This window comes from Neomonachus schauinslandi, chromosome 12, assembly GCF_002201575.2.
Source record: "Neomonachus schauinslandi chromosome 12, ASM220157v2, whole genome shotgun sequence".
Classification (NCBI taxonomy): domain Eukaryota; kingdom Metazoa; phylum Chordata; class Mammalia; order Carnivora; family Phocidae; genus Neomonachus; species Neomonachus schauinslandi.
The window spans coordinates 34,957,432-34,981,552 of NC_058414.1; the positions used below are offsets into that span (position 1 = coordinate 34,957,432).

Genomic DNA, 24,121 nt, shown 5'->3' on the forward strand with positions numbered 1-24,121 from the left:
AGCCATTTTGAGTTTATTTTAGTGTATGGTGTAAGAAAGTGGTCCAGTTTCATTCTTTTGCATCTAGCTGTCCAGTTTCCCAACACCATTTGTTGAAGAGACTGTCTTTTTCCCATTAGATATTGCCTCCTTTCTCAAAGGTTAATTGACCATATAATTATGGGTTTATATCTGGGCTCTCTATTCTGTTCTGATAATCTATCTGTCTGTTTTTGTGCCACTACCATACTATTTTGATTACTACAGCTTTGTAGTATATCTTGAAATCTGGGATTGGGACACCTCCAGTTTTGTTTATCTTTTTTGAGATTGTTTTGATTACTTGGGGTCTTTTATGGTTCTATACAAATCTTAGGTTTGTTCTAGTTCTGTGAAAAATGCTGTTGGTATTTTGATAGGGATTGAATTAAATCTGTAGATTGCTTTGGGTAATATGGACATTTTAACAATATTGCTTCTTCAAATCCATGATCATGGAATATCTTTCCATTTGTGTGATCTTCAGTTTCTTTCATCACTGTTTTACAGTTGGTCTTTTCACCTCCTTGGTTAATTTTATTCCTAGGTATTTTATTATTTTTGGTACAATTGTAAATGGGATCATTTTCTTTTGGGGGGATAGTTTTCTATTATATGTGCTGCCGAAGCGAGCACTGGGGGGATTGTTTTCTTAATTTCTCTTTCTACTGATTCATTATTAGTGTATAGGAATGCAAAGGATTTCTGTATGTTGATTTTGTGTCCTGCAGCTTAATTCATTTATCAGTTCAAGTAGTTTTTTGGTGGAGTCTTTAGGATTTTCTATATAAAGTATCATGTCATCTGCAAATAGTGAAAGTTTTACTTCTTCCTTACCAATCTGGATGCCCTTTATTTCTTTTTCTTGTCTAATTGCTGTGGCTAGGACTTCCTAGTACTATGTTGAATAGAAGTGGTGAGAGTGGACATCCTTGCCTTGTTTCTGATCGTAGGGGAAAAGCTCTCAGTTTTTCACCATTGAGTGTGATGTTAGCTATGGATTTTTCATATATGGCCTTTATTATGTGGAGGTATGTTTTCTCTAAACCTACTTTGGTAAAGGTTTTTATCATGAATGGATGTTGTACTTTGTCACATGCTTTTTCTGCATCTACTGAAATGATCATATGATTTTTATTCTTTCTCATTGATGTGACGTAACACATTGATTGATTTAATACTCTGGTTTCTCTTCAGATCGTATAAATCTTTTGCCTTTTATATTGATTGATTTACAAATATTGAATCCCCCTCACATCCCAGGAATAAATCCCACTTGATAGTGGTGAATGTATTATCAGATTTGATTTGCTAGGGATTTTTGCATCTATATTCATCAGAAATATTGGCCTATAGTTCTGGTTTTTTGAAGTGTCTTTATCTGGTTTTGGTATCAGGGTAATGCTGGCCTCAGTACATAGGTTAGTATTATTATAAATTTGGTTTGTGACTCTACTTTTTGTTTTCTACATGATTTAAGAGATTAATACATTTTTTAAAAATTAGTCTAAAAGCTAGTATTATTTGGTTTGTAACTCTACATTCTGTTTTCTAGATTAATGCTTTAAAAGAATTATTAGTTTATGTTTTGGGGCACATATTGTGTAAATATGTAATTTTGTGACATAACAACCAAAAGGGGCAGGGATAGAGCTCTAAAGGAGCAGAGTTTTTGCATGTTATTGAACTTAAGCTGGTATAAATGGAAATTAGAGTGTTACAACTTTAGCATGTTAAATGTAATCCCCATAGTAACCATGAAGAAAAAAATAGCTATGGAACATGAAAGTAAATAAAGGGAATTTAAACATTTCACTGCAAAAAAAAATCAGCTAAACACAAAAGAAGACTGTAAGGCAGGAAATAAGGGTCAGAAATGCTCTATAGCATATAGAAAACAAATAGCAAAATGATAGAAGTTAAATCTCCCATCAATGATTATTTTAACTGTAAATGAATAAGCCAGTCACAAAAACATAAATACTTTGTGATTCCACTTATATGAAGTACTTAGTGTAATCAGAATCATAAAGACAGAAAGAATGGTGGATGTCAGGGGCTAGGGGGGAGGGGGAATGGGGAATATTATTTAATGAGTTTCAGTTTTATAAGATGAAAGTCATGACGATGATAGTGATGATCACACAACATTGTTCAGCATATTTAACACCATTGCACTGTATATTTAAAAATGTTTGAGATAGTAAATTTTGCTATGTGTACTTGCCCAACATTTTTAGACTACAGTTGACCTTTGAATAACATGGGTTTGAACTGCATGGGTCTACTTACATTTGGATTTTTTTTATAAATACAGTATAATACTGAAAATGTATTTTCCTTATGATTTTCTTAATAACATTTTCTTTTCTCCTAGCTTACTTTATTGTAAGAATACAGTATATAATACATATACAAAATATGCATTAATCGACTATGTTATTGGTAAGGCTTCTGCTCAACAATAGGCTATTAGTAGTTAAGTTTTTGGGAAGTCAAAAAGTTATATACAGATTTTCAACTGCGGGTCTGCTGCACTTCATTACTATATTTCATAATGGAATATTAATGGATGGAATAGCTACCCAAATAAAACTATGAAGACCATATAGGAAAATGGGGAAATATGATAAAAATTCTAATATATATTAATAGTTGCTAATTATAAAAACATATGTGCTAAACACTGTTTTGATTTTTTTTGCATTTAATACGTTATATACAGTAAATTCTCATTATAGCACAACACCTTAGGAATTTTTTTTATCAGAAGGGAAAAATCAAGGCACAGATTGACTTTCACAAGACCAAGTAGCTAATTAGGGGCAGAGCCAGGATGCAAAATTGTTGGTTCCAAAGCCCAGTATATTTACTGCACTGCTATTATATAAAACAAACTATGTGCGTATGGTTATAAACACCAAGGTAAAAGATAACTTGCAAACATTAAATTGGCTGTGTTAAGAGAATAGGATTATGTGACTTCCTTTTTACTCTTTTTGTAACAAATACTCATTGGGAAAAAGGGGAAACTACAAATAAGCAAAAAATTAAATAAATAAAAGTTAAGTGTTATCTCAGTCCCCCCAGATTTAATCACTATTATGTTGTTTTCTGTTTAAAAACTTATTTTACTGTTGTTTCACCATGTTTTTAAATTAAAATATAATAAAATAGAGGTATAGTACACATGATAATAATCCAAGGTACACTGTGGAAAATTCAGCTACGATTTCTTCACAGGGCATAATAGACAGTCGTAAAGATTAACAGGGCTTGAAACGTTTAAATGTTAAATGGAGCTCTATTAATAGCTGCTGTTGATTAAGTATCTTCCATATACTAAACACTTTTCTTTTGGTGACTTATATAGAAAATTCAGCCTTCTCTCAGTTTTTCTAATTCTTCCTTTAAGTCTACCAATAAGGAGGAATGCTAATATAAATGAAGGTAAGGTAAGGGTATTTACTGCATCATAGAACCCTTACAAATTGCTGTTTCTTTTCCACAACTTTGGCACTAGGACAGTCCTGCATCTGCCCTATGCCCTATGCCATCTGCCCTAAGCCTATGGTTAGGGTAGGGTAACTGTTAGAACAAAACACCCCAAAACCTCAGACCCTCACTAAGAGTTTATTTCTCACTTATTCAGCAGTGCAAAATAGCTATGCCTGGTTGAGGGGCTGTCTTCTGAGTTGAGACTCAGGGAGCGAGACTCCCTAGTTTCGTGGGTCTACCACGCCCAGGACCTCCAGCCAGACAGGGAATGGAATGTCTATTTAGGAGCCAGGTCTGAAAGCAACTTACATCATTTCTGCCTACATTTCATTCAGAGAAGTCAATCACAGGAGCCCTATATAATCACAAGGGAAGCTTGGAAATGTAGTCTGGTAGGATGCCAAGAAGGAAAAGAGGATGGGGTTTGTTGTAGAGGTAGCAGTAGCAGTTACCACATATGCCCTAACCTGGCCTGGGTGAGTGGATGGATTATGCTATGTTCTAGGCTTTAGGATGAACAATTTCCTTTTGCTGGTATTTAAATTTTTCTTTCTTTATCATCAGCATTGTGAAAATAAGGTTAGGGATTAAAAGATACTCACCTGTTTTGGTTATAATCCACTAAGATATATCAGTACAAACCAAACTAATTGGACTCCTTTTCTAGAATACCATATACAAAGAAAAAAATCAACTCTTTTTTTATGAGCTGCCAACAGGCATCTTATGTCACAGAGAAGAGCCTGAGAAAATGAAGCTAAAACATAGAATCTGAGACAGGAGAAATGCAAAGCATCCTGATTCTGCTCAGTTTCTGAATGTAGTTGTGAAACAAAAGCAGAAAGCCCTCATTCTTTAGGAAAAAAATATTAATATTAACTTCCTCTTTAAGAATGGAAATTAGCTTTTTATCAGTAAAATTTGTTAGCTAGATAGAAAGCCAAAGAAATGCATTTTTGTTTTGAAAACCTACTTTTCACAAGATAAAAATTTTCTTAGTGCAACTAAGTTACTAGTTTACTTTTCTATTACACAAATGAAACCTCTAATTGATTTCATTGCTTCAAATGTTTGTGAAAAATTGTTTAGCTAAATTAGAAAAGTCACAATAATAATTGTGAAAATAAGATAAGGTTTTGAATTGTATCTGTTTATGTAAATTATTCAACAGTAAGCCTCCTAAGCTATTTTTAAAGATGCATTGTAAAAAAAAAAAAAAAAAAAAAAGAAAAGATGCATTGTATTCACTGACTCTAGAAACTACAGTTTTAACTATTCTCTTCTCCTCCTACTACAGCAGAATTTTATTTATTTTTTTTTTAAAGATTTTATTTATTCGTTTGACAGAGAGAGAGAGAAAGTAAGAGAGGGAACACAAGCAGTTAGAGTGGGAGAGGGAGAAGCAGGCTTCCTGCTGAGCAGGGGGCCCGATGCGGGGCTCGATCCCAGGACCCTGGGATCATGACCTGAGCCGAAGACAGACACTTAATGGACTGAGCCACTCAGGCACCCCTACAGTAGAATTTTAATAAAATGATTTTAAACAGTTTTTGCCTCCAGAACCCAAACACAATGCAGTGTTTTCTTCCTCACAGTTAACAGAAAACTAGTTTTTCACCTGGGTCTTCTCTGGCTTCAGTTACATAAGCAGGGGTTTTTTTGTTTTTGTTTTTGTTTTTTTTTAGCTTAACTAGATAAAATTTCTATCTTTTGCAATGGAAAGAGTTTTGACAAAACAGTGTTTGCTTGATTTCTAGGAACCCTTATCCACTGTTGGTGGGAGTGCAAACTGGTGCAGCCACTGTGGAAAACAGCATGGAGTTTCCTCAAAAAGTTAAAAATGGAACTACCCTATGATCCAGTAATCACACTACTGAGTATTTACCCAGAAAATCCAAAAACATTAATTCAAAGGGATACATGCACCCCTGTTTATGGCAGTATTATTTACAGTAGCCAAATTATGGAAGCAGCCCAAGTGTCCACCAATAGATAAATGGATAAAGAAGATGTGGTATATATTAACTACTTTTTTGACTTTTGTTATTTTCAACTTCAGTGGGTTTACTGACCTTGGCTCTGCTTTATGCTTAACAGAGCTATCCCATTCCTCGTGGAGAAACAATAGGTATAGTACATTCATTTCAGCTTCTAAGCTGGCATCTAAAATGAAATTGCTCTGCTTTGTAACTCCAATGCAAGGTACTAATGACGTTATTACCTATAAATCTTGGGTTGTATAAAGGCATTGTATAACAAAGAATTTTTAAATGGAATCATTACTTTTTAAAAATTATTAACATAATTACAAGGTAACAGAACGAGTATACAAAATAGTGTCTCTGATATTTTATTATGATAACATTTAAGTGGTAGCCATAAATTGTCATTATCTCTTAGGAATGCATGAAAAGACACATGACATGCAATTCTCTTGTATCCAGTGTCAATTATATAAGTACCTCATAAATTTTCAGTTTTTATTATGGGTACACTGTTCAAAATTTAATTGCACATGTAAAAAGTTTTAAAGCTGTTATTTTGTCCATAATTTCATATGCTCCTATCATAGTTAGTGCCCGAGTTAGTTGGTCTCCTAAAGCAGCAGTAGTTAGTGACAAGTTGTTACTTTCCATTTTCCACCTATCAAGTGCTTGGCGGACTCTCTCATTTAATGAAACAGTGCTGAAAATTTTAAAGATAATATTATTTTAATCACCAATTAAGAACATTTAAGTTACTTAAATATTATATACCTAAGTTTTCAAATCAATTTACCAGGTTGAAGTGAAGATTAAATTATTGGTGAAGATTGTTCGTATAAAATTAGCACAGAGCTTGGCAAATAGTGAATGTTAGCTCCATGCCAACCCTTGTTTCCTTTTAGAAGATCAATTCAATCAACATTCAGTTCTAAGAGAGATTTACTCAAGATCTCACAACAATAATTGTGGGTTATTTATCCTAAGGCAGTATATTACTGCTACAGTACTACGTGCTTTATAACTTGATCTCATGACAACTCTCTTAGGTAAGTATATCCATTTTACCAGTGGAGAAACTGAAGTACCTATAGGTTAAGGGACTTATCCAAGGTCACAAAACTAGTTGTAATTTAAAGCCAGACAGTCTGCCATGAGGGCCCTTACTCTTAACTACATTGCCCACATGGTTCTCAAATATCTAATAAACTAACATCAGTCTTTTACAGCAAATTAGAATTCATGTTAATCTGATGTTTCAAAACCTTATAATATCAAAGTGATATAAATCAGAACATAAGAATAAGCTTATACCACATGTTGTTCTTCATACATACCTCTTTGCAGACATATCTGTTTCTGAGATGACCAGGTTTAATTTTTGACACAAAAATTTAAAACTTGTTTCAGTGATGTTATTGGCAACTATGTTGAAGATCTTCTCTAGGATTTTCTCTACATTTGAACATAAAAAAAATTTAAGTCCTTTCTTTTGAAAAACATACTCTATTTTGAGTTATTATTTTATCTGAGTCCCTTACTTCTATGCTCCTATCAAATGTCTATGTCAAGTAAAATTGAAAAGTAAGATGCAGACCTAATATACAAACTGAAATTTGAACCATTTGTTCTATTTCTTCCAAAATCTGAATAATCAACATGTAATGGCCGTTTAAAAGTATATCATAAGCGACTACAAAATGATTTTCAAAAACTTTCTTAAATTCTTTGAGGATTTGAAATGAATTTAACTCCATCCTTTGATTCAAGCTTTTTAATGGGCTTCTTTATGTACTATCTTAAAAAAGCCAAGTTTACATCTACTACAAATATAGTGTATATGTATATATTTTATTTTCAAATCACTTTAATAGAGTGCTGGCTTAGATATAAGTAGAGAGTTTTTAGTTTTTTTGGTTTTTGTTTTTTTAAAAAGCTTCCAGCTAACTTGGACTAGATCTATTTTTTGTTATTGATTAAGGTACTTTGGGAATTTTTAAGAACTAGCAATCTCCCACCCCCCTGTAATCATCTCAGCCCCTCAGGCTAGATTGTATGCTAATGATATAAATGAAAGTCCAATATCCTAAGCAAAATTTTAAGGAAGGAACCCCATGTTCTTTGCTAATTGGAGAATAAATGTATCTCCCATGATGACTTCCTTCCCCTCTCTCTGTGTACCTGCAGTATGAAGGCCCCTTGGGTGTAAAGAAAGGATATAAATGGCTAGGGTTCTCTCATTTTTGCCAACTTTGATCTGTTGCCACTTCTCTAAAGTCTCTTCCTGTTTTTTTTTTTTTATTTATTTTCTTTATTTGCCAGAGAGAGCACAATCAGGGGGAACAACAGGTAGAGAGAGAGGAGAAGCAGGCTCCCCGCTGAGCAAGGAGCCCGACGTGGGACTCGATTCCAGACGCTTAACCATAAAGTCTCTTCCTGTTACCTAATAGTAATACTTTATGGATTCTTGGAAACTTCTAAAAACTTTATTTTATACAAGTAGGTATCACAGGAGTGCCTGGGTGGCTCAGTCAGTTAAGCGTCTTCCTTCAGCTCAGGTCATGATCCCAGGGTCCTGGGATCAAGCCCCACGTTGGGCTCCCCACTCAGTGAGAAGCCTGTTTCTCCCTCTCTCTGCTGCTCCCCCTGCTTGTACTCTCTCTCTGTCAAATAAATAAATAAAATCTTAAAAAAAAAGAAGTAGTTATCATAAAATATTCCTTTTTAACGATAATGAGCAGAATCAACTTACATAGCAAGTTAGAAAAAACAGCTACTGTGACTTTTAATTTTATCTCTTAGGTTCCTTCCATCAGTGAGGCCCAAGTCTTAGAGAAATTTTTAACTGGTAGCCATGCATGGATGTATATTGTGACTTAAAGAGAACTGTACATTTTTAGTGACCATCTCACTAGATTATGAAATTATGCTGATATAAGCTCCTGATTACAGACAGGGAGCATAATAGAATGATATGGAGGGATGGTTTTGTATATTTCCCCAAATCTGGATCCATACTTATTAAATTGACTTAATACTTTATAAGTACTCATTGAATTGGAGGACCAGACTCTGGATCCAGTCTAAGGATTGACAGTGAGAAGCAAAGTCAGAGTCCCGGGAAAAAGCTTAGTTGTTCAGAACTTAGCCCCAAGGCAAGAATTGGACAGTGAAATTTCCCTGCCAGAGGTTTGGAGAAACCAATGTCCATCTGGTCCAGTGGAAGGATATTTAAAGAAAATGGACCTGTTATCTGAAACAATCAGGGACAACCAAAGGAATGCTTAAGGACGAAGAATGAAGACTACCCATGACTGCAGACAGGTGATCATAGTGGGCCAAAAGCTGATTGGCTTCATTGGAAAAGGTGTAAGTACTTTCTTCAAGGCCAGATGAGAGTTTTAGAACAACTACATGTGGTGATACAGATCAGAACCCATGAAGAAGTTTTTGTGTGGAATATCTAAGTCTGGGCACAACCATGATGAAAAACCTGTGGAAGGGTATTGAGGCCAATAGGTGGATAACAGGCTACTTCTCCACTTGGGTTTGCCTGTTTCCAATGGTTTAGTTTGTGTGGACCCAGATTAAATAATCTGAATTATCAAAATAAACCCCTAACCCTCAGAAAAGGGAAGATGATAAATATTTTAATGCCTCTGCCAGATTGAAAACCTCTATAAAGCATACTATCTTTTAATTTATAGATGATACTAGAAAATGACTTATAAGCTAGTAGGTCACTTTCTCATCACCTACCATCTCTTTGATCTACCCTCTGTAGATAGTGTGCAATAGTATACAATTGTTTTCCTTTACAGATTTCCATTGGAGGTCTCAGCAAAGGGTTATCATCAAAATTTATCTCCTTCAGTGAAAAAAGGTTGTGGATACCATTAGGCAGAACTGTCAGATTATTTCCTAGTAGAAAAGAAGTTATAATTGAATTATACCTTTCTGTATAAAGAAAAATCTGAAGATAAATAACAACTACTTATGGGGCATTTACTGTGTCTCGCTGGCAACATACCAGATACACCAAATATAAATTCTTGTCATCGTTTCCTTGCTAGGAGTGAAAAGAAGGAAGTATAGAAACAGAGCTGTGGTTCTTTTCTCTCAGAGGATGGCAAAATGAGATAGGAAGCTGTTCTCTTATAGTATAGGAAATGACTTTGTGATGGTAATCTTTTAAATAAACTTTTTATTTAAAATAATTTCAGATGTACAGCAAGTTGCAGAAATTGTAGAGAATTCCTGTATATTCCTCATCCAGTTTTAGTTTCACCTGATGTTACCATCTCACATTATTGTATTACATTTGTCAAAACTAAGAAACATTGGCACATTACTATTAAATAAACTTCAGACAATTTTGGATTTCATTAGTTTTTTCTTTCAGTATCCTTTTTCTGTTCTAGAATCCATTCCAGGATAACACACTGCATACAGTTACATCTTCTTCGTTTCCTCTGGTCTGAGACAGTTGCTCAGTCTTTTCTTGTTTTTCATGATCTTGACAGTTGAGTAGTACTGATTAGGTATTTTTATAGAATATTCCTTAATTTGAGTTTATCTGATATATTTTCTCATAATTAGACTGGGGTTATGGGTTTCTGGAAAGAATACCACAGAGATGAAGAGCTCTCATCACATCACAGCAGGGGTACCTGATACCCATATGACTTTACTAGCAATGTTAAGCTTGATCCCTTGGCTAAAACAGTGTCTTGCCAGGTTTCTCTGATATAATGTTTTGATTTTTTCTTGTCCATACTCTATATTTTTTGGAACTGAGTTACAAGGTCTGCTTGTCTGTCTCCCTGTGCCCCCCACCCCATAAATAAATAAAATCTTAAAAAAAAATAAAAATGGGCAAAGGAATTCAATAGCCAGTTCTCAAAAAAAGATACACAAATGGTCAACAAACATCTAGAAAAGATGCTCAAATCATTAGTCATTATGGAAATTCAAATCAAACCCACAATGAGATACCACTTCACATTCACTAGCATAACTGTAATCCAAAAAAAATGTAAAACAAAATATTGACAAGGATATGTAGAAATCAGAATCATTGTACATTCATTGTGGGAATGTAAAATGGTTCTACCTCTGTGGAAACAATTTGACAGTTCCTCGAAAAATTAAACATAAAATTACCATATAACACAGGAATTCTATCTCTAGGATGTACCCCAAAGAATTGAAAATGTACTGAAATAAACACATGTCTGCACATGTTCATAGCAGCACTATTCACAATAGCCAAAAGGTGAAAGTAACCCAAATGTCCATGAGAGGATGAATGGATCATCAAAGTGTAGAAGATTCATACAGTGTAATATTATTTAGCCATAAAAGGAATGAACTCCTGATACAAGGTACAACATGGATGAAGCTTGAAAACATTACACTAAGTGAAAAAAGCCAGTCCAAAAAAGTCATATATTGTACAATTCCATTTGTATGACCTATCCATGGTATTAGGTATGTCCATAGAGATGCAATGCACATTGCTGGTTACCAGAGGGAAAGGGGAAGGGGAGAAGAGAGAGCAACTGCTTAATGAGTAAGGGTTTCCTCTGGAGTTGATGAATGTTTGGAACTAGATAGAGTTAGTATTGCATTGTGCTACCTTGTTAATGTGCTTTAAAACTGTTAATTTTCTATTGTGTGCGTTTAACTTTAATTATAACCAAAAAAAAACATACTTAGGCATGGCATAGTCAAACTGCTGAAAACCAAAGATGAGAAAATCTGGAAAGCAACAAAAATTTCCTTCTTTTTTATGGCTGAATAATACTCCATCGTGTGTGTGTATGTGTGTATATATACACCATATTTTTTTCATCCATCAATCCATTGATGGACACTTAGGTAAATAATGCTGCAATGAACATTGTGGTGCATACGTCTTTTTGAGTTACTGTTTTCTTTTCCTTTGGATAAATACCCAGAAATAGAATTGCTGGATTATATGGTAATTCTACTTTTAATTTTAATTTTTTGAGACAATGTGTACTTTTTTCAGTATGTATTTATACTTTAAAAAAAAGTGTTTTAAAAAACTGGCAACAACAAAGGGCAGAGAGAGAGAGAGAAAGAGAGAGAGGCTATAGGTAGGAGTCCTTTTCAGCGGCTGTTAACGTTAGTACATGTGAGCAGTGGTGCTATTCAAAATATTTGACAACTTGTTTGGCACAAGCACTGACTCATCGGAATAGATGCCATCTGTAAACAAAGGATACAACAATGATACTGTAACTAGCTGTTACAGGTAGAAGATGAAAGCCTGCCTGATAGCATTATCAGTGCCTGTAGAGATAACTATGAGGCAAGAGAACTGTCTGTCCTTTTTCCCAGCGACAACCACAAGCAGTCTGCATGTCAATCTACATTCCTTTCTTTCTTTTTTTTTTTTTTTTTGGCTCCTTGGAGAGAGGCTCTCACATCTATTTAAAACCTACATCGCTTTCTGTGCTTAGTGATTAACTGTTTAATCCTCACAGTTCAAAGAATATAAATTATTATTTTCATTTACAGATTAGGAAAGAGAAGATTAACATTAAAAAAAAAAAAAAAAAACTTCCCATTGAATGATGGAGCTAGAATTCTAAGATCTGTCCTACTCCAAAGCCCATGCTATGAGGAAAGAAAGGAATCAATCTCTAAATCCCTTTCATTGGTATATTCCCTCACATTTGTGAAAATATTTCCATAAATTTTATTTAATTATATTCCCACAAGTCTGTGAACAAGCAGAAGTTATAGCTTTCCTATCTTGCTGATGAAAACACTGAGGTTCAGTGTTTTTAGTCTTCCTAAATTCACTAGTAACAGAGAGAATTAATTCACAAGAGTATATGAACATTTTTTTGCTTGAATGATGTTTTCACATATGCTACCTGCTTTCAAAGTCTCATTCAGTTCGCACACCAAATCTACAGCATGGGTATTCTGGTTAGCTTCACTTTATAAATGGAGGAAGCAGACTAAATGAGAAGATTGAACTCAGCCCGTCTAACTTCAAGTCTGGCAGTAGAAGCTGGTGACTTGTAGCATACTAATTGTTTAGTGATTGTCTCTTAGCTCCAAACCTACTTCTGTGGGTTTCTTGACTGTTTTTCCTTTTAGTGTCATCCCAGCAACACTCTTACCCCACCAGCAGCATGAACCGCAGCCTATAGTTTTCCCAACCCTTCCAGAACTATGGCCAGCCCTCTCTCGTGCTCTCACCTCTCCATACTGCCTCTGTCTGTCTGTCTGTCTGTCACTCTCTCTCTCTCTGTCTCCTCTCACTCACATGTTCAGGTTCCCCACGTGGGTTATAACCTCTTTCAGGAAAGCAACTGGACCTTATGCTTTGCTCTCATTTTCTGTACCTAGGAAAGTCATTTCCTTCCACTGCGCACTTAATACATTATGTTGGCTGCTGTTCTGTCTTGTCAGCAAAATTTGCAACCTAGACCATGAATACTCTAGTTGTTGATTATGCTTATTGATTATGCTTGACACTTACCACTCAAGTTTAGTTGCTGGAGATCATTTAAACATAGAAAAGATGGTGGCAGATAACTTATGTGATTGTTGCATGCATTTAAACTAGCCAAGCTTCTCAATTCCCCTATATTTCTTGGAATCTCTCTGATTGCATTATTTGAGATATCAAGTCTTTTAAGTTGAGTCATGTTAGACAGCTCTTCTGGAAGTCTTGTTAACTGTAACAAAGATTAAACAATTACATTTTTAATAAATGTTTCTATGACTAAAACTTTGTCTAAAATTAAATGGAGGGATGGTTTTTTGGTCTTAAAAAGGGATATTTTTACTATGTCACAAATTCTTTGTGACTTCCTTCTTTGCTAAAATCCATAACATATTGTGTGGCATCCAAGTACCTCCCCAGTCTGACCAATGCTACCAATTTAACCATATGGCTTATTAACCCACTTTCCTTACTCTCCCAGCACTTAGTGTTCCTTACCACCTATCCCTTTCTTCCCTCCCTGAATCTGACCTGCTTTGGTTTCTTCTCCTCCCTGAAGTCTTTCCCAACTATTCTGTCCCATATTTGATAGTTTTATTCTCATCAACAGTGCTTTTTATTACTCCCTTGTGTGTATTTTCCTTGGATTTTTAAATGATGTGATATATGTTTTACTTTTTTGTGTACATGTTCCCAGTCAAGATGCATTTTGAGTAAGTGCTCAGTAAACCCCTTTAGAATGGACTCACACAGCTTGGCATTGTAGCCTCAAAAAAAACTCCTAGTACAAAAAGTGTTGCAAAATAACAGGAATTAAGATACCCTGCTATGGTGAAGAACAAATGCACATATTCAGAGAAAATATGGCCATCACAAATGGCTTTTGAAATAAAGGAAGCTCTATGAGTGAACCAAAGAATTTTGAATAAATGGGCCCCTCTGAAATAACCAAACAACAATGTAAATACTGAATATTGTGCTCAGTGTTCTTCCATATATAAAAGAAGCATAAGAAACAGTCCCTAGGGGCGCCTGGGTGGCTCAGTCGGTTAAACATCCAGCTCTTGATTTCAGCTCAGGTCATGAATTCAGGGTGAGTTCGAGCCCCTCATCAGGCTCCACGCACAGTGTGGAGTCCACTTGAGGATTCTCTCTCTCCCTGTCCCTCTGCCCTTCCCTCCTCTCATGTTCTCTCTCTCTCTCATTCTCTAAAATAAATAAATAAATCTTAAAAGGAAAGGAAAAGAAAAGGAAAGGAAATAAAACAACCCCTAACTTCAAGGAGATTAAAATTTAGTTCGGGGGACAAAATACACACATAGGAAGCCATCAGGAAACAGTATTAAACAATAGGTAGTCCAGTGCCAAATAAAGAGTTAGAATGGCTATATGGAAGTTTGGAGAATGTATATCAGTACACGTCAGAGCACTAAAGGAAAGCTTCATGTAGCAGATGGGACTCGAATGGCCTCTCTTAAGAATGAATAGGATTGAATGGAAGTTACAGGACACTTAAGGCAAGACAAATATCATGCATAAAAATGGGCCAGTGAGGAGCTGAACAGTAAAAAGAGGTCCTAGGAAGCAGAGGGAGATATGTTTGGAGAAAGAATGTGGAACCGGGCCTTGGCAGCCCTTGACAGTTGGCTCTAGAACATAAGAGTCAGGTCAAGACAGGTGAGTAGGTTCATAATTTAAAACATAATAAAACAAATATTCTTTTAACTATTTGCTCAACATTTATTAGAGGATGTACCTAAGAACCATGTGATAATAGAGCTACTACAGAAGGAAAACTCATGTTGGGTACTCTTCACTTAGCAAAATAAAAACTCTGTGATTAACCTGAGCTCATTTTCTTCAAATGACTGTTTAGTGACTATCTGCTGTTATAAATTAACCCTTTGGGCATCTTACCTCTACCCCAAGTGGGTTATCAAAGTGCTCTTTCTTTTTTAAGGGTATCCAGCTTTATTTTACATGGTTGCCTACTCTTTTTCTTTTTAAAAAAATTTTTTTTCTGTTTCCTGTGATCTTTGTTTTCTTTATTATGTTCAGTTAGCCAACATATAGTACATCATTAGTTTTTGATGTTCTTTTTCTTTTTTTTTAAGTAAGCCCTATGCCCAACATGGGGCTTGAACTCAGGACCCGAGATCAGGAGTCACAACATGCTCTACCACTGAGCCAGCCAGGTGCTCCCATCTGGTGACCTTTGAAGTGAGGTTGTAGTGATGTGGACTGGTGCCTTTGACAACCACTTGCCATGAGTAGGCAATAGATAAGCAATCTGGGTTCCTGAGAACAGTTCTCCATAGTGAAATCTGATAACTTTGACAAGTCCTGATGAGAGAAAGGAGACTGGATCAAAGAGAATAGTCAAGAGGCTCCTAGGCATGAGGTGAGTGATGACCATGGACCAGGTTGGAGATAGTGACACTGGAAAATGAAGGAGTTGATCCAAGAGCTTTTTCAGAGGAAAACGTTTCAGTATAACTAGTGATGGAAAGGGAAGAAAGATGATTTCGTGACTTCTAGATTTGTAGATCTGAAGAAAGTGGCATCACAAACAGAAATGGAGAAGTTGTGAAGGGAGTTACGTTGGAAAAAAAGATGAGTTTGATTTTGAAATCATGTTGAGTTTGAGACAGTAGAAGAACAGAGAATTTCCAGGGAAACTGGGAACTGTGGGACTAAAACAGGGATGAGAGATCAGCTCCAGTTATACAAAGTTGAGGGTCATGTGCATCGTATAGTAAGAAGTTAATAGAAAAGAAGAATTAAGGATACAACCTTGTAGACTTGCACAGTAAGATACAGGAGGAGAAAGTGAGAGGATTATAAATCAGCCAAGAAATTAGTTGGTGATTTATAATGCAGAACCAAAAAGTATCCTTTAGTGCAATAACAACTTGAAAAACACATATATCATTTTCAATTCCAGCTACTTAAGCAGGTATTCCTTGGAGTAGCCTTTCTGGAAATGTATTATATAGCAGGTGTTGGGTTTAAAAGGGTAAGTAAGTTTGGGAAATGTTGGTTAAATAGAGACAAATCAATTTCTTTAGTGCAGAATGCTTCAGAGCTTTTAATACACTAACATTCATTGTGATTCTCTAAGAGAAGAAACCAGTGCTTCTCAAAGCTATTTGATCACAGGAACCACCCCCCCCCCCCTTTTTAAGGAGCAATTCATGGGACTAGGTGTTTTTAAGGACAGACTTTGGGAAATCTTGTTCTATATAATAGTCTAGCCTCTATCAAATGATTTTGATTTGACTATAATGGCCAAATTAAACATAGCCAGATAATAGCTCTAGGGCCCTTTTCATTAGTTTACTAAGATCTTAATATAAATTAGCAATGTTTGATTTTTTTAAACTATTTCCATAAAATTCATTCTTACAGTTCAAGTAAAATGAAAAGCTAAACTATTAACATTCGTGTTGATCTAGCAATTCTTTAGGGAAAATTCCCTAAGAAAATAGTAAAATGTGAAAAAGGCTATATTTATGAAGAAGTTCATCACAGCATTTTATATGATGATGAAAAATTACAGCATCCCTAAATGCTTAACAACAGATGATTAGTTATATATATCATGTATTAGCTATAACAATTATTGGGAAGATTGTGTTATATTATGGGGAAATGCTTTTGTTAAGTGAAAATAGGAGAAACTAAAATTAAAATTGACTGTAGAATCTTTTTATACTTGCTTATAAAACCATATACATAAAAAGAGTAAAAGTAAGTTGTATCAACATATGACCAGTGACCAATAGTTATATTACAATGGTATGCTTCTGGAATGATTTTTTTTTTACTTCATTTCTCAATTTCCTAAATTTTCAATAATGTGTTTATATTATAATCCATAACTTTAAAACTACTTTTACAATTAAACTGAAATAAAAAGGTATCTATAAAATTGTCAACTTTAGTTACTTGGAATTTCATTTTAATGAAATATTTTCCCATGAAGCTTTCATGTTGAGAAATATACTTTAAAGCCATGTTTGGGGTTAAAAATTTAAAAGCCTATTCTTTAAAAAATAAAATATTCCAGCTAAATTTAAAACACACACATACTACAGTTTAGATTCTAATCCCCTCCAGTGCCAACTTCCCTCCAAAGCCCAAAATATCAATCTCTTACCTTTCTTCCATTTATCTGACTTATATTCAGCTCTTCCAATGATTGAAGTTGGCACAGTTCAGTAGGAAAATATACAAATTGATTGCTTGAGATGTTTAATTTCTGGATTCTTTTTAGATTACAGATATCTGAAGGGGTATTCTGTATTTGGTTTATTGAAAGATCAAGTACTTGCAGATTTTCTAAAGTACACACTTCTATAGGGAAAGCTTCAAATTTATTACAGCATAAAATAAGAACACGGAGTGATACCATATTGGAGATAGATGGTGGAATTTTCCTTATTTGGTTTTCACTAAGATCCAGGTATTCAAGATTAATAAGAGAACATAAGTGTTCAGAAAATATGAGGAGTTTATTTTTATTTAACTCTAAATTAATTAGTTGTTTACTAAAAGATATATCCACAGGTATTTCCGAAATATAATTTCCATTAAAATTCAAATAATAAAGAGAATTTAAAGCACACAGACCTACTGGAAAAGAAATTATTTTATTATAACTCAATTCAACTCTAGTTATTTTTTTGCAATTTTTCACTTCAATGGGAACATCTGTGATTATATTTCCTGAACATTCTAGAATGAACATATTATTAAGATGGGAGATATCATCAGGTATTCTCACTATATTATTTCTGTTTACATAGAGTTTTCTTAAATTTTTGAGCTTATAGATGTTCTTAGGAAGTCCTGTTAATTTATTATAACTAAGACTAAGACATTCCAACATTACACAATGGGAAATTTTCTCTGGAATTTCTTTCAATAGATTTTTATCAAGTATTAGAATTTTGAGTTCCTTAAAATTCTCAATTTTGTGTGAAATAACTTCCAGTTTATTGTCAGTTAGTTGGAGTTCTTTCATTTTGAATAATTGAAAAATTTCCACAGCCAAAAAGGTAAGTTTATTATGATCCAGCAGAAGTTTTTCTAAATTTTTAAGCTCCCTAATTTCTTTTGGCAAACTGCTTATCAGGTTTCCAGTAAGGATTAGTGAAATTAACTTTGGAAGGAAGCACAGAACTTTAGGAAATATTGTTAACTGATTATATTCCAGATTGAGAACCTTCAAGTTTTTAAAACTAGACAGAATATCTGGTACATGTCTTAACTTATTTTTAGCCAAACTTAAAATTTCTAAGTTTCCAAGACTTTCTAAGCCAGAAGGAAAATTCTCAATGTAATTGTTATTAAAAAAGAGTTGCCTGATATTCCCAAGCTGTGATATTTCTTTAGGTATATGTGATATTTGATTGTGACTGACATTTAATATCCTTAAATTATGAAATAACTGAATTTCAGGTGGAAGTGATGATAACCCATTTTCTTGCAAGGATAGAATTTCAAGTCCCAGCAGGTCACCTGAGTCTGCCCCTTTAAAACTTTTGATTTGGTTCTTGTCCAAATATAGATATTTTACATATTTGATTTTTAAAACGTCCTTGGGGAATTCTTGTAAACCCTTGGCCTTGAGGTTAACTGTAAAGTTATCTGATCCTAAGCCAAGTCCTTTCTGATTTTCTTCAGAGGGTTGTGGACTGGTTGTTTCTAATGTTTCATGAGATAAGAAGCCAGTGAAAGCCGGATACTCAGCAACCATCTCAGTTATTGATAATGGTGGACTTTGTGGAATATCACTTTTTAACCACAAGCTGTCATATATAGTGATTGTTTCAGAAAATTGAAGAGTTTTCCTTTGTTCTTCATCTCTCTTAGACTTATTTCCAGGGGACAATGTTGATGTATCATCATGTATACCTAATTCATCATTTCTAGGATGTGTTTCACAAGCTTCCTCTGATGAATTTGATGTTTCTTTAATAAATTCAGGTTCCACTGACCATGATGTAGATTCTGTCCTAAATTGACTAGTGATATCTTTTAGCTCTTCTGAAGTACCATCATTTTCAGACATCTTAATTGCTGGTATGTTTTACATCAATACATGATTGTGACTCAGTTTTAATTTTCATGTTTAATTTCCTCCTTTGAACCTACAAGACAAATACTGATATTAAAAGAAGACATAAGATAAAGATGTTGAAATTACAAAAGAATTTTATAATAATTTTTATTCTATAGTGAATAATTTAAGATATTAAAACAATATATTTATAATTTATTTTTATTTTATAAAACAATATACTTATAATTTATTATTTATTTATAATTTATTTTTATTTTATAAAACAATACATTTATAATTTATTATTTATTTATAATAAGCTAATTTTATATATGATTGCTAGTTAAAGATAGTTTATTGATTGCATGCATTTATCACATGATACTCTTGAAATCACATTAAAATTATAGAAAATGAGAAAGGAGGCATAAAGGAATGGAAGAACTCAGCAAACTTTTGGAAAACAGAAAACCAGTGGCTCCCTGACATGCAGAGGGTGCTGTTTGCATTGTGTATATTGTAGGTTTACATATGGTACTGGAGTGTCTTGTCCCAAGACACTGATAATTTTCTAATAGGTAGAAGTAAAATATCTTATGAAAGAGATGCTTTCTGTAAGACTAACTAGAAGCAGGGCGCCTGGGTGGCTCAGTCGGTAAGTGTCTGCCTTTGGCTCAGGTCATGATCCCAGAATCCTGGGATCAAGCCCCGCATTGGGCTCCCTGCTTCTCCCTCTCCCACTCCCCCTGTTTGTGTTCCTGCTTTCACTATCTCTTGCTCTCTGTCAAATAAATAAATAAAATCTTTAAGAAAAAAAAGTAAAAAAAAAAAAAAGACTAACTAGAAGTAAAACAACTTTTTCAAGAACTAAAGCCTGACTGTAAGTCTTTTGTGTGACTCCTGAAGTATCTGCGCAGCTGTGCAGCACCCCTCCTCAGAGCTCTGGATCCCAGCTTTGTCAGTGTATCTTCCAAGTCTGTAGTTTTTAATAACCCAACCTCTTTCCTTCGTCTCTTCATCTTAGGGGTGGTATTTACTATCTCTGTGTTACTGAAGTTCCCCCTTTGCCTTTTTGGTTCTCCAATACTTGTCTACACAACTCACTATATTAAATCCTTTCTATTAAACTGGTATGGTTTCAGTATTTCACAGACTCTCAAAGAGAATAGAAAAAGAGGGAACATTTTCCAGCTTGTTTTATGACATTAGCACTAACCTTGACAACACATAATAAGGACATTATGAAAAATTACAGGCCAACTTTACTCAAGGCAAAAATTCTAAACATTACAAAACTAAATATCATAAATATTATAAAAACCAGCAATATATTAAGAGAATATTTTGTGACTAAGCTGCATTTGTCCCAGAAATTGAAGGTTGGATTTTAACATTAAAAAGTTAATGTGATTTGCCACATTAAGATTAAGGAGAAAAACCATATGATCATTTCAATAGATGCAGAAGCACTTGATAAATTGCAACATTTTTCATGATTTTAGAGAGAACTTTTAGCAAACTAGGAATAGATGGGAATTTCTTTAAACTGCTAAATGGTGTCCATAAAAAAAATCTGTAAATATCATACCTAGTGGTGAAACAGTGAAAGCTTTCCTTTGCTACTGGAAGCAAGAAAATGTTGCCCTGTATCATCACTTCTATTCAGTATTGTACTGGAGATCTTAGTCAGTGGCATAATGCAAGAAAAAAAGTATAAAAATTATTAAAAAATAAATAAAAATGTCATTATTCACAGATAATATAATTATGTATGTAGGAAATCCAAGATCATCTACAGATACATTATTACAATCAATAGGAACATTAAGTAATGTTGAATATAAAGTCAATATACAAAATTCAATTTCCTTCCTTATGTTAAAAAAAAAAAGTTAGAAAATGAAAGTTTAAAGAGGTATCATTTACAATCAAGAAAATCAAGTCCTTAGGAATCTAACAAAAAGTATATAAGACATCTACAGAAAAATACTACTTCATATAAGTACAAATGTAGTGAGAGATATTAGAGAAGTCCTAAATAAATGGAGTGGTATTCTTTGCAAATTGATCTCTAAAGTCGGTCTTTTTTTTTTTTTTTAAGATTTTACCCATTTATTCGACAGAGCGAGAGAGCACAAGCAGGGGGAGCAGCAGAGGGAGAGGGAGAAGCAGACTCCCCGCTGAGCAGGGAGCTGGACATGGGGCTCGATCCCAGGACCCTGGGATCATGACCCGAGCTGAAGGCAGACGCTCAACCATCTGAGCCACCCAGGTGCCCCTATAAATTCAATCTTATTATAAATTCAATTCTAACCTTATTTTTGTGGAATTTAAGAAGCTGATTCTTAAAAGTCTTTGGACAAAGGGCCAAGAAGAGTCATGATATGCTTAAAAAAAGGAAAACCAGGTAGAGGGTTTGTTTGTTGAATATGAAGACTTCTTATGAGGCTATAGTAACTAAGGTGATATGGTACTGGTACAAGAATATTCAAATAGATCAATAGAATATATAGAAAGCCCAGAAACAGACATTTGATTATGACATATGGATACTTGGTTTTTGAAAAATACGGGACTTCAGAGCATTGAAAAAAAGGTAGTCTTTTCAATAATGATGCTAGAACAACTGGACAGTTACTACACTGTAAAATATGTCTGAAAGATACATCCAAATCCAACCACAACAAGAAAGTTTCCTTAATCAAAACTGCCAAGAAAGGCTTAGAACTGAAACAGAACCTGATAGAAGGGCTTCAGAAATGTGTGGACATACACAAGTACCTTTTCGTCTTCTCTGTGGCCAACACAGAGGAACAGCAAGCTGAAAGACATCACATCACAACACCTGGAAGCACAGCCAGATGTTCTTTGGCAAAAACAAGGTGATGATGGTGGCCTTGGGTTGAAGCCCATCTGACGAGTACAAAGACAACCTGCATCAGGTCAGCAAGATGTTGAGGGGTGAGGGTCAGTCTCCTTTTCACCAACCGCACCAGGGAGGAAGTGAATGAGTGGTTTACAAAATATATGGAAATGGACTTCGCTCGAGCTGGAAACAAAGCAGCTTTCACTGTGACCCCTGGAGCAGTTCCCCCACTCCATGGATCCTCAAGAGAGGCGTGATGACCCTGCTGTCCAACAATGAGGTGTGCAGGGAGGGTGATGTGCTGACCCCAGAGCAGGCCCATGTGCTGAAGCTTTTCGGGTATGAGATGGCTAAATTCAAAGTTGCCATCAAATACATGTGGGATGTGCAGTCCAGAAGTTTCCAGCAGATGGGAGATGACCTGCCCAAAAGTGCGTCCTAGTAGGCAGAAGAATTGGGCTCGGGGGAGGGAGAAAAAGGCTGACAGGCACTTGGGGCACAGACGTGTGGGACCGCCATCCTGTGGGCCAAACAGCAGCGAGGGCGAGAGGGACAGATTGCTTTTCTATAAGGAATAAAACTGTCTGCAGGGTGGCTCCCTGTGAACAGCAAAGAGGACTTTTCCTAGAAAAAAAGGCCTTGGCTTCAGGCTTTTGTTTGGATTCCCAGGGTTCCTTTTGTTCACCTTGAGCCAGCTTTCAGCACTGGTTCCTGCATGATGGTTGGGGACGTGAGAGCCACCATCAGAGCCGGGGCTTCTCTCCTCTGGTCTTTGTGCCCCTACTGGAAATGGGGTTTGTCAAAGAATAGAGGAACCCTGGCCACCCTTCCTACCCTTTTCTTTCTTCCCCCCTTCCCCCTGCCCCATCCCCCACCCACACCAGGGCCAGGAGTCTTAGACGACAAGACAGGATGCTTTCACTAAGACAAGAGAAAAGCCACTTCTGAAACCCAGAGCAGATATTAAAACTGTTCCACAGGAGGGAAAAAAAGGGAGGGGAAGGAAAAATTAAAAAGTCAATAAAATAAGATATATCCAAATGTGGTAAAGATAGAGAAGGAGATGGAAAATATAAAGAGAAGGAGTAACATATATTTAATTAGAGTTCCAGAAGGAGAAAGTGAACATAATTGAGCAAAGGCAATATTTAAAGAAATACTGGCTATGGATGCTCCAGAACTAATGAAAAATATGAATCAAGAGATCCATGATATACAACATATCCAAGCAGGATTAATAAAAAGAAGTGTCATTCTAAAACTACAAAACAGTAGAAACAATGAACAAATCATGAGAGCAGTCAGAGAGAAGGGAAGGAACACCTATAGAGGAATGACAAGATGAGAACAGATGTCCTAGCAAATTAAGTGAAAGCTAGAGGACAGTGGAATAACTTATTCAAAATATTGATAGAAAGCCCCTATCAACCTTGAATTGGGATCCAGCCAAATTATCATTCAAAAATAAAAGGAACAGAAAAACATTTACAGATAAACAAAACTGGGAACTTCTACCACCAAGGGACTTGCTCAAAAGGAACTTCTAAAAGATCTACTTTAAGAGGAAAAAGATACCAGAGGATGGTCTGGTATCTGAGATCCTGGGTTAGACCTCTGGTACAGAAAAAAAAATTACTGTAAAAATGTAAATTTCAAATAAAGTCCATAGTTTAGTTAGTAGTACTATACCAATGTAAATATTGCAACTTCTCTGTAAATCTAAAATTATTTCAAAATAAAAACAAAACCTGAGCTAAAATGTTCTAAAGTCTTTTTTATGTGAGGTGGATGAGAAGTTGTTCAGCTTTAAGAATGTGTTGGGCATGCTTGATAAAATTTGATAAATTTTTAAGAGTTATTAACAATAAACATGGAATAGATACCAGACTTATAAAGAGAAAAACTTTAAGATGAAATACACAAAAGAAGAACAATAACAATATTTAGAGAGACTTTTTAAGTAAAAAAGGAGAGAAAGAAATTAGAAAAAAATTTAAAAGAAAGTATAAACAAGTCCAAATACAATCAAAATAAATGTGAATGGACTAAATAACCAATTAAAAGTCAGATTAAAAAAAAAAACCCAAGTGCTATTTATGAAAGATGACTCTAAAGCATAAGATCACAGAAAGGTTGAAATTAAATGGAGGAACCCATGTTATATATGGACCTTGATTTATGACAAAGGTGGCACTAAGATC

The 24,121-nt window shown here is 34.9% G+C and overlaps 1 protein-coding gene and 1 pseudogene across 1 annotated transcript; one reads left to right on the forward strand and one right to left on the reverse strand.

Moving 5' to 3' along the window:
• Window positions 1–6,014: 6,014 nt before the first annotated feature.
• Window positions 6,015–20,690, reverse strand: LRRD1 (leucine rich repeats and death domain containing 1). Its single transcript, XM_021689782.1, has 6 exons — window positions 20,643–20,690; window positions 17,147–19,142; window positions 13,021–13,219; window positions 9,258–9,419; window positions 6,836–6,953; window positions 6,015–6,201 (listed from the first exon to the last, which is right to left on the reverse strand). Exons 2-6 carry the CDS (start codon window positions 19,061–19,063, stop codon window positions 6,015–6,017), a joined length of 2,583 nt encoding a protein of 860 aa, XP_021545457.1. The 5' UTR covers window positions 19,064–19,142; window positions 20,643–20,690.
• A 61-nt stretch (window positions 20,691–20,751) lies between these two features.
• On the forward strand, window positions 20,752–22,362 carry LOC110579881 (annotated as a pseudogene).
• The last annotated feature ends 1,759 nt before the right edge of the window (window positions 22,363–24,121 follow it).

Coding starts and splice junctions, on each gene's coding strand:
- LRRD1 (XM_021689782.1), bottom strand. CDS start 19,063: ATGTCTGAAAATGATGGTACTTCAGAAGAGCTAAAAGATATCACTAGT. Junction 13,220..17,146: donor GTCAGATAAATGGAAGAAAG/GTAAGAGATTGA, acceptor TCTTTGTTACAG/TTAACAAGACTTCCAGAAGA. Junction 6,202..6,835: donor ACAGATATGTCTGCAAAGAG/GTATGTATGAAG, acceptor TAAAATTTTCAG/CACTGTTTCATTAAATGAGA.